Source organism: Prionailurus bengalensis, chromosome X (assembly GCF_016509475.1).
Source record: "Prionailurus bengalensis isolate Pbe53 chromosome X, Fcat_Pben_1.1_paternal_pri, whole genome shotgun sequence".
Classification (NCBI taxonomy): domain Eukaryota; kingdom Metazoa; phylum Chordata; class Mammalia; order Carnivora; family Felidae; genus Prionailurus; species Prionailurus bengalensis.
Window position 1 is genome coordinate 116,185,144 of NC_057361.1, and position 10,938 is coordinate 116,196,081.

At 44.9% G+C, this 10,938-nt stretch overlaps 1 protein-coding gene across 1 annotated transcript; it reads left to right on the plus strand.

The window, feature by feature from the left end:
• The first annotated feature begins 9,171 nt into the window (after positions 1-9,171).
• On the plus strand, positions 9,172-10,554 carry LOC122477925 (UPF0472 protein C16orf72). The gene has a single exon (XM_043571448.1). It carries the CDS (start codon positions 9,365-9,367, stop codon positions 10,205-10,207), a length of 843 nt encoding a protein of 280 aa, XP_043427383.1. The 5' UTR covers positions 9,172-9,364; the 3' UTR covers positions 10,208-10,554.
• Positions 10,555-10,938: the final 384 nt, after the last annotated feature.

Here is a 10,938-nt window from a genome sequence, read left to right on the forward strand (position 1 = left end):
CCTTTATAACTTTATTTTTTTTTGTTGTTATTTATTTATTTTTGAGAGAGCGGGAGTGAGTGAGTAGGGGAGGGGGCAGAGCGAGAGGGAGAGAGAGAGAATCCCAAGCAAGCTCCACACTGTCAGCGCAGAGCCTGACGCGGGGCTCAAACCTCACAAACTGTGAGATCATGACCTGAGTCGAGATCAAGCGTCGGTCACTTAACTGACTGAGCCCCCCCAGGCGCCCCTATAACTTTACATAATATTTTTTAATTTTGTTTCTGGATCCATCAATTCTAGATAATATTTATCAACACTCATTTCAGAGACACTTCCCTATGCTCTCCCTCCTCCCACCTCCTCTGCCTTCTGTGAACCATCATATTACGTGTACATTGTTAAGCTCATAACAACAACCGCCTAGGCCGAGATTGGGGCTCCACCTCTTGTTATCTATGTAATCTTAGGCCAATGATTGAATGTCTCTGTGCCCTCAGTTTCCTCACCTGTCAAATGGAGATGATAACAGCAGTAGCTAACTTCACAGGGTTGCTGTAAGGTTAAGTGTTACTTGATTTGAAGTAAACAGTTCAAAGTACTTAAAACAGTATTGGGTACATAGTAAGTGCTTTTGAAGGGTTAAGCTAGAAAATAAGATAGCAAAATTAAACGTAAAATGAAATCTGTTTTGCAACTTGAATTAAATCCTCAGTATGCTCTGTCTATAACTTGATTTTAAAAAATAAAACGAGGGGCGCCCGGTGGCTCAGTCAGCTAAGTGTCTAACTCTCAGTTTTGGCTCAGGTCATGATCTCACAGTTTGTGAGTCTGAGCCCCGCATCGGGCTCCACACTGGCAGTGCGGGGCCTGCTTGGGATTCTCTCTCTCCCTCTCTCTCTGTGCCCCTCCCCTGCTCACGTGCTCTCTCTCTCTCTCTCAAAATAAACAAATAAACAAAAAATAAAACTAAAATGCAAAAGACCTGAAGAGACATTTCACCAAGGAGGGTATGTAGGTGGCAAATAGGCAGATGAAAATACGTTCAATATTATTAATCATTATAAAAACACCAATGAAAACCACAATGAGATATCACTATATATCTGTCAGAAGAGCAAAAATTAGTGAGAATAACAAATGCTGACAAAGGTGTGGTGAAACTTGCTCATTCATCCGTTACTGGTGGAAATGTCATGTGGTACAGCCACTCTGGAAAAGGTTGGGCAGTTTCTTTAATAAATTAAACACGCCAGCACTATACAACCCAGCAGTTGGACTGCTGGGCGCTTATCTCGGAGAAATGAAGTTTGAAGTTCACACCAACACCTGTACACAAATGTTCAGAGCAGATTTATCAGTAGTAGCTTCATTCATCAACCGGAAGCAACCCAGATGTCCTTCAACAGGTGAACGGTTAAACAAAGTGTGCTGCTGCAGCCATATGAAGCAGCACGCTCAGCAATAAAAAGGAAGGAACTGTTGATAACAGGCAACAACCTGGATGGATCTCCAGAGAATGATGTCGAGTGGAGAAAGCCAACCCAGAAGGTTGCAGACTATCTGGTTGTATTTATATTCTTTACATACATTCCTGAAATTGTGAAGCTATAGAAGTGGAACAGGTGATTGGTTACCGTGGATTTGGGAGGGGAAAGGATGGGAGGGAAGAAAGTGTGGCTATAAAAAAGAAACATGGGGCACCTGGGTGGCTCAGTTGGTTGGGCGTCCGGCTTCGGCTCAGGTCACGATCTCGCGGTTTGTGAGTTCGAGCCCCGCGTCGGGCTCTGTGCTGACCGCTCAGAGCCTGGATGGAGCCTGCTTCAGATTCTGTGTCTCCATCTCTCTCTGCCTCTCTCCCACTTGTGCTCTCTGTCTCTCAAAAATAAATAAAATGTAAAAAAAAAAAAAAGATAAGGGGTCCTGCGGTAATGGAATTCTTCTGCATCTTGATTGTATCGATGGCAATACTCTGTGATATTGTTTTATACTTTTGCAAGAGGCTGTTGGGAGAACTGAGTAAAGGATACACTGGCTGTCTATATTATTTCTCACAACTGCCTGTGAATCTTTTCTAAAAAAAAAAAAAAGGAGTTTAATTAAAGAACCAAACGAACGGCCTTCCCATTATTAACTTCCATGTAAATATTATTCACAGCAGGACCATGTAGTGTGATTGGACCTACAGAGAAAAAGATGTAATCATATGGCAGTAAAAAAGTGCTGCTGGTAGGAGAACCAAATGTCAAATGTCAAAGTCAAACGGATTATCTTTTTTTATACTCCCTCAATGGCTCACAAAGATGCCACATTTGAGCATGCTTCCTATTAGAACTGGAATCATCATACAGCTTTTTGTTCTCCTTCGAGTTCCTAATTGTGTTTCATTGTCAATCAAAAGCACACGGAAATGGCTTCTGGTGTCTTCGTTATTCAATTAGTTATATAGGTTGATTATGGAATTTGCACCTATCTTAAGGGTATTCTTCGCTGAGCCCTTTGACTTCTTATTCTAATTACAACCTAATGCTTTCTTGGTCATCTGGGGATTTCTTTTATTGCTTTAAAATACAAATTTCTAGGCACCACCACAGATCTATTTAATTGGAGTTTCTCTGGCTGAGGTATGGCTGGGGTATGTGCATTTAAAAAAAAAAATTTTTTTTTTTTTTTGATAGAAAGCGCCGGTGGGCAACGGGCAGAGGAAGAGGGAGAGAGATGATCTTAAGCAGACTGCACACCCAGTGCAGAGCCCGATGCGAGGCTTGATCTCATGAGTGAGATCATGACCTGAGCTGAAATCAAGAGTCAGATGCTTAACGGACTGAGCCACCCAGGCACCCCTGTGCATTTTGTAACAACTATGCCCCAGATGAGTTTGCTGATCAGATTTGAGAATTCATCTAGCTAATCTTCAGAGTCCTATAACTGATATTAGTAATAGTAATAATAGGTACTCTTTTTTTTTTCTTTTGAGGATTTGCTATGTTCTAGGCATCATTTTAAGAGTCAGTGCATGGTCTCATCTAATCTTTACACAAACCTATGAAGTAGGTACTAGAAGCATCCCTGTTTTAGAGAAAACTCAGTACCGGCAAAGTTAAATCACACCACTTTCAAGCTCCAGAGCCAGGATTTGAACCCAGGTTTGTCTGGCAATAAAACCTTGGAGTTGTTTAACCAATGAACTATGTCAATTTTATTTAATTTTATTATTTTTTAATCTTTATTTTGGAGAGAGAGAGAGAGAGAGCACACAAGCAGGGCAGGAACAGAGAGAGAGGGAGACAGAGAATCTGAAGCAGGCTCCAGGCTCTGAGCTGTCAGCACGGAGCCTGACGTAGGGCGCGAACCCACGAACTGTGAGATCATGACCTGAGCCGAAGTAGGACACTTAACTGGGCCACCCAGGCACCCCGAACTATGTTAATTTTAAAATGGATAGACTCAAGAGCCCCATGGAAAACATCTAGAGGTAAAACAACTTGGCATTGGAGCACAGGTAAAAGGAGTGTGTATTGTCAGTTAGTTTTACAGCTAAAACCTGGCATCTTTTAATCAGTTAAATCAATTAAGCAAGGTCATTCATTTGAGATACCATAAGTATGAATAATGGACCATGGATCAAATGGGAAAGCGCTTAGCAATTTCTTTCGGCCTCTGAATATTTTGGATGCTATAGAAACAGTCCACAAACCCTACCAATAAATATCTTATAAGTTTTCCCATGTTAGCGTCTTTAACAAAGGTTGTATCTATGGGTTATCTGTGACTTTCTCCCCACATTTTCTCTGGCTGCCATTTAGACAGATGATTGGAGGTAGCTATACTAATTTCTGAGCATTTGAAATGGAATACCTAATTCAATAGTTGTTAGAAGAAATAAGACTAGCTTTCAATGGCTCAATCAATTGGTAGCGAAATACTGGAACCATATATTTTCCCACTGTGGAACTGGAGTCTTAACTTTTACAAATACCAAATAGGACTCAAAACCATTCACATTTAAGAAGCATGCCCTCATAGCTGTTCATATTCTGATATGGACTGATCTCCAAGATCTCTCAGGTTCAGAACCAAAATAGTGTATGTATTATGCCACCATTTATGGCAAAAGAGGGGGCATGCATATTTGTATTTGGTGATAAATACATTAAAATCTCTGAAAGGAAAAAAAAAAGAAAAAAACGTCTGAAAGGATACATAAGAGGAAAACAAAAGAAACACGCCCTAGTGAAGGGTGCAAAAAATGTTTAAAATCTAAATTTAAATTGTTAACGAAATGTACAAAATCACTACGCATGCACATAATGGAATAGTGAATTTGGTGCCACATTAGACCACTGTATGCTTTCACACTGTATTGGTTGTTTTTCTTCTGTAATTTGAAAACCCAAACCAACTCTGCTAATTAAGCTCTCCCTGGCCAGGAGCTCGCTTGGATCCCTGACAGTCCCTAGTTAAAGCTTAGTTTGTAGTTTTTGACAGGCAACCGAGACCCTCTTGTTTGCTTCGGGAAAACTGGCTGCGTTCAGTGCCTGGCATTATTTTCGCGGTACCCTCATCCCCACAAGTCACTGATCCTCTTGACCATGACTTACAGTCAATTGTGCCAGACTTCTCTTGGTGATTTCGTTGTTTCAGACAGGTAGCCGTAGCAGTAGGGACGAAATTATTGTCAGCTCGCTTTTACTTTATGACAAATTATCTTGGAAACAGGAATGAGGTGATGTCGACACGACGGAACAACAGCAAAAGCAACTAAGTCCCATTTGCTTGAACTAATACATGTGTTTGGGGCATATGTCTTAATTCTCCCATTTACTACTTCTTAATTAGCTCCTAACTCAGAAGGTTAAAAACACCACAGGCAAGTGCCATTTTATGAAATGAATCGTTTAAAATATACTTTTTTTCTGATAAGGGCACTCGATGTCAATAATATTTAGTATTTTTTTTTTTTTTTACAGTTTTACTCCTTTTTGTTGACATGTTTGAAAATAGGTAAAAAAAAAAAAAAAAAAAAAAGGCCGAGGGAGAAATTTTCAGTACTTTTATTATTAAATGCACCTCATCTCTCTTTATGTGACTCCTGACCAGAAAAGAAATGGCCTAAGAATTTCCACCTGCCTGATACGACATTTGTAGCGTCTTATAGTATTTGGCTTTCATAAGTATATTACCCAAAGTAACTCGTTTGCATGACCCCCCTCCCCTCAAGGAGCCCAAAACTAAGCCGAAAGGGAAATCACAAACCTTGCCAAAAATTTAGAAACATGCCTTCTCTCCCCCTCTATGGGCTGCTGGTGTGGCTTAACTAAAACTCCTCAGCCCGTGACCTTGAGAAACCTAGAGGCTAAATAGGAGGACTAGAGTACGGAAGGTCATCCCGTCCACCGCTACCCAAAAAGGGGAGCGAAAATCCGTCATACCAGGTAAGTGTTTTTATAATTATGGCAGATGGTGATTGAAGCAGAGGCGATTCAAAAGGGGGAGACGCGAGAAAGCAATAATTTTGAATGTTTGACATTTGTTTTGAAAACTACCTTACTACCCTATACCCTTTACCATCTGTCTGTTATCCCTCCCAACACCCACCTCTGTCTTCCCACAGGGCTCCATTGTCTGCAGTTCCTGTTTCTCAGGGGCGGAGCTGTGGGAGGCAGCCATGGGTGCCATAATAGGCACCTGCGGCCAGCACAATGGGCTGTGGGTGCTTGTGGGAGAGACAGATTGATGTATTGTGCATGGGGGAGGAGGGCTGTCACTTGAATCCATGTGAACCCAGGCTTTAGGGGCAAGGGAGATTGACAGCTTTTGTAGGTTGCATTTCTTTTTCAAAGCTTGGCTTTAATAGACAGTAAGTTTGGGGCCCCAGGCTTTCACTCCCATAATTCTAACAGGGCAATCACGAGCATTCAGCATTTCTTTTTACCCCCCTTGTTACGCATTAAATGATTTCAGTAAAGGAATGTGCAGCATTAATTAGAATTTGTTAGCAGATACCAAGGGGAAAAGTTTCTTCACAACAACTATAGGAGGTGTCATTTGTACAAAGACTTTTTTGTTTTCTTTCCCCATTACATTATCACTGCAATATGTAAGGTAGTGATTCTTTTCATTTAAATTAAGTGGAAAGCTACTAAATCTTGTTTTATTCTCCAAAAAGAATAAGGTCCTTAACACTTATCTTTTAACTTCTTTCATTTCCTAAGGTTGGTGTTTACTTTTGCTTTCAGTCCGACCCATTTACTGATCTGTGTGGTTGTGTATCCAGTTTTGTGTACCATTTAGCTCTTACAATTACAAGCAGGCCACTACTGATATATAAGGATTGTTTCAGGTGAAAATAGCTACCAATAATACTGAAAATCTTTGACACACTGGGGCCCTTTTTGGTAACGGTACACTGAGAAATGCCAAAAATTAGACGCCTCTAGGTTGGTGTCCTAACTTATTTTCTGAAACTATTTCCCCCTGGTTGATATTAAACCTTGTCTATGACATCTACTTTATGGAAGAATGGGGCAGCGGCCAAGGAATATTTTTCCCTTAGAATGAGTTTCCCATAGAAAACTCATTCCTAAACCATGTCAGTATTTTTAAACATCAGAAGTCCCCCTCTCCCCCAAACACACACAGATAACATCATTTCCTGACAGCTACTTAAAATAATCTTAGGGGTTTTTTTTTTTGTTTTGTTTCTATTTTCTATTCTGTTTTTTTTTTTAATTCCTGACATTTTAGACTTTTATGGGAACAAAATTAATCTCAGATAGGATATCTTAGAAACGTACTCTTTGCCACTGGAAGAAATGATAAACCATGAAAAATTTTTGGTGTGATTTTTCTGACACCTCTTCCGTATACAATCATTTTCTCTATGGAAGGAGCTGGAGGCTAATTGAATTAGAATTTTTCCCATTCATTGTTTTGTTTAAATGTGTTAAGGGCAATAGTGAAAAATATTACAAGTCTACCATTATTTCTCAGAAAGAACATATTCCCACACAGTTGTCTGGCTCTATTATAATAATTTGGTGCAATGGTTTTAAAAGTAGTGGGGTGATAATAATTAGGGTGTGCGACACAGAAATTTCAATGCTGGATTCAACATTTCACCATGCCGACTGGGGCTAGTCAGCTCTAAGTACTAATTAACTAATTAATCAGGTGCTGAGACGAACTGAATGGAGGACACCAGCCAGACAACTCAAGCCCAAGCATAAGGTTGTGCTCTTTCAAAGACAGCGCGGTCTTTCTTCTTGGTTTTTTAACCCAATCAAAAATGAGGGGAGAAAATAGGATATGGTGTCCTACTGTCAGTCGTGTCAATCCAGGCTTTTTTACTTAGAGAAAATAAAATAAAACCTGTGCCACTGATGATAACTGTGAGGCGCCATGTGCACAGCAACCCCCAAACCTCTGGCAAACTCACTGTCTCCTTGGCCATGAACTATTTCAGGGCCGGTATATGTGGGTGTGTGTGAGAGGAGGGGGAATCTGCCTTCTCGGAGTTTTCTACGTTGTATTTTTTTTTAACGTTGGAGAATGAGAAATGTAGTTCTCCTTTTGGGCTGATCTTAGGTCTTTGCCTCATCCCTCGTTTATGTAAATGAGAAGAGTCCAATTACACATATGGAAAAAGGGTTTAATGAATCGTGAAAAAGCCTGGTTTGCAGAGAAAGGGCACAATCCCCTCTTCTTCTTCTTCTTCCCTTTTATATTTAACTTAGAAACATGTATTTCTTTTAAGGAAGATGATAAAGCTTAATGATTAGATCATTTTATTTTATATACTCATTTTCATATTTGGGAATTATGAAACATATTTCGCTAGGAGATTTAGCCTCCTTTATCTCTGTAAGGCTTTATGGAGCCCTGGCAGATACTGTCTTCAACAGAAACTGTGAAATTCTAACTTTTTTCTTACATTAAAAAAATTATTGCATGCTAGTTTCTCCCATTTTTGATGTTATCCTTAGCTCAGTGATCATTTTTCTTCTGTTAACACAGTTTGCTCTGGAATTGTCTGCACTGAAAAAGAACTGCATCATTATAGGAGGGTTGTTACTGAACAGAGAAAAGACCGTGGTATCTTAGGTGTAGCTTAATTTTGGTATTATTATGATGTTTTACCTAGCTATATGGGTGTTGAATTAGGCAAGCTTTTTTTTTTTTTTTTTCCTTTCCTAAAAGGCAGAATTTTACACTAGAGCGTGTTTGGGATTTCATTTTCCTATTCCCACCCCCCCCCCCAAGTTCTTCATCTTGGAATTTTCAGTAGTTGAAAGGAGACCACAGAAAACCCCCAACCCATTTTTTTTTTTTTTTAGTGACCAAGAACCTTGCAAGAATACGGAGGGGAAAAAAAAAAATCATTACCATTTCTGATATGACTCTTAGAATCTGATAAGTGTGCAACTAGCCCAGAAGAGGTGCTTTGCAGCGCCAGCGGAAAAGTTCTAAATCACGGCTGTAGGTGCCTTCCAGAGACCTAATCCAACCACCTCATTTGGCACTTGGGGAAACTGAGGCCGAGGGAGCGTGGCAGGGGGGAGGGCGCGTTATGCTATATGGACTTTCCTCCGCAAAATACCGCGTCGACCCACGGAAAACACTTTTCTTGGGTACCTACGGTGTCGAGGGCATTGCAGGGATTCACACCGCCTGCCCTTTCACGGGGGCCATGCCCTTTCCACTACCCCCCCCCCCCCCCCCGCCCCCCGGCCTTCCCGGATCGGCGCCCTGGATGTGATCGACACCATGAAGTTGCCCCATAATCCTCTCTGGCAACATAGGATGTAAAATTTGATCAGCTCATTGGACGATGGCGACAAGTCTCAAAAATGTGTGAAAAGGGGGCCAAGTGGTAGGCAGGCGCCGCGTTGGGGCAGCGCTGCAGCCGGTCCCCCTCCGAGTTCTGGGTGCGGCGGCGGCGGCGGAGCGGGGGCTGGGGCCGGGCTGCGGGGCCGCGGCGGCGGCGGCGGCGGCGGCGGGGACCGAGGCGGCGGCGGGGAGGCCGCGGCGCCTTGGGGGGGCGCTAGGAGCGGCCCGCGGGGCCGGAAGGGGGCAGCAAGGCGGCGCCGGCGGCTGCGGAGTTCTCTCCGCGGCGTAGCTGGGGGCCGGGCCGGGCGGGGCGGGGCGTGCACCGGGGCCGCGGGCGGCGCGCGCCGGAACAGTTGGCCTCGGGGCCCCGCCGCCCGCGCGACCGCCCGCCGGCGCACGCGGAGGAGGTGGCTGCGGCCGCAGAAGGAGGAGGGCAGCGCGGAGCGGGAGGTGAGGCGGCGGTGGAGGAGCAGGAGCGGGAGCAGGAGCAGAAGCAAGAGCGAGGCGGAGCAGGCGGCGGCGGTGGAGGAGAAGAGCGGCCAGGAGGAGGAGGAGGATGGAGGAGCAGCCGAAGGAGGGCGAGGCCGAGGTCGCGGAGCACTGGTTCTCCAAGTGGGAACGCCAGTGCTTGGCCGAGGCCGAGCGGGAGGAGCAGCTGCCCCCGGAGGTGGAGGACGAGGCGGCCGCCGAGGCAGCGGGGCTCAAGAGCGAGCAGCAGAGGCTGTGGCACCTCTTCCAGATCTCTGCCACCGCCGTGGCCCAGCTCTACAAGGATCCCGGCTGCCAACAGCCAGGACTGTCCGTGTGGGACCCCTTCCAGAACGCGGCCATGGCCGTGACCAGTCTCTACAAAGAGAGCGGGGACGCCCACCAACGAAGTTTTGACCTGGGCGTCCAGGTTGGCTACCAGCGTCGCATCAAAGACGTGCTGGAGTGGGTGAAGAAGGGCCGGAGCACCATCCTCCGCGAAGACCTCATTAGCTTCCTGTGCGGCAAAGTGCCCCCCGCCCCGCCCCCGCCGCGCACCCCCAGGACGCTCCCGAAGCCGCCCGCCTCGGCCTCCAGCCCGGCCGCCGCCACCGAAGCCAGCTCGGCCGTCGAGGTCGACCTGCAGCCTTTCCACGAGGCCATCGCCCTGCATGGCCTCAGCGGTGCCATGGCCAGCATCAGCGTGCGAGCGGGCGCACCCGGGTCCCCGCCCCAGGCCAGCGGTGTCGCCGGCAGCGTGGCCGGCGGCGGGCGCCGGAAAAGCAGCCTCCTCGAGGACGACTCGAACCCCTTCAATGCCGAAGAACTGGCCCTCCGCCTGGACAGCGGGGGGACCCGCAAGCGCCCCTCGGCCCAGTGCAGTGACAGTGTCACAGGCTCCCCAACCCACAAGCGCAACCGACTGTTCTGAACGGCGTCATTGGCCACCAGCCGCCATCTTATTTGAGCATTAACTCGACCGTCAACGTGCTCGGCGAAAGGACACTCGCGACCGTCTCTCTTCTCCAAGTTCAACAGAGATTTCTGCCAAGTTCGCCGTAAAGAAACTTTTAAAGTATTCTACAAGAGGCCTCGGATGACTCTGACTTTCCCAAACATCTAATCCTAGCAGAGAACAAGTATTATGTAGTCGTTTAGCAAGATCAGAAGAAACCAGAAATATTTGGTCAGAGCGGGAGCCTGGTTTATCTTGTTCACAGTTATATTCCTTAGCACCGAGCACAGTTGCTGGTGCTCAATAAATGTTTGTTGAGTGAATAAATGTGACCTTATTTAAAATTCTTAAAGGGGAAGGACTAACAGGTGTTTACTTGGTTGTAGGATACTTTTATCCGTTGTTGTTAGGTTCTTTGCTTTAGCCATTTTTGCCAGTTTGATTACATGTTATCAAAACGTAAAACTTGGCACCTTGGTGAAATCTGCAGCTTTCTATTTTTGCTCCACTTTACTATGCACATAATTTGTACAGAGTGTCCAAGTAATACATATTAGGCAGTGAGGTGCTTTTTTCTTAAAGAAATAGCTGCTTATTTTGGTGATTGTGTGGTGGTGCAAAGGGGCCCTGTTATGATTGGGCAGGTAATACTTGATGCTGAGTCAGTTCAGTGCTCTTTAGGAAAATTAAGCCAACGATTGAGATCC

Coding starts and splice junctions, on each gene's coding strand:
- LOC122477925 (XM_043571448.1), top strand. CDS start 9,365: ATGGAGGAGCAGCCGAAGGAGGGCGAGGCCGAGGTCGCGGAGCACTGG.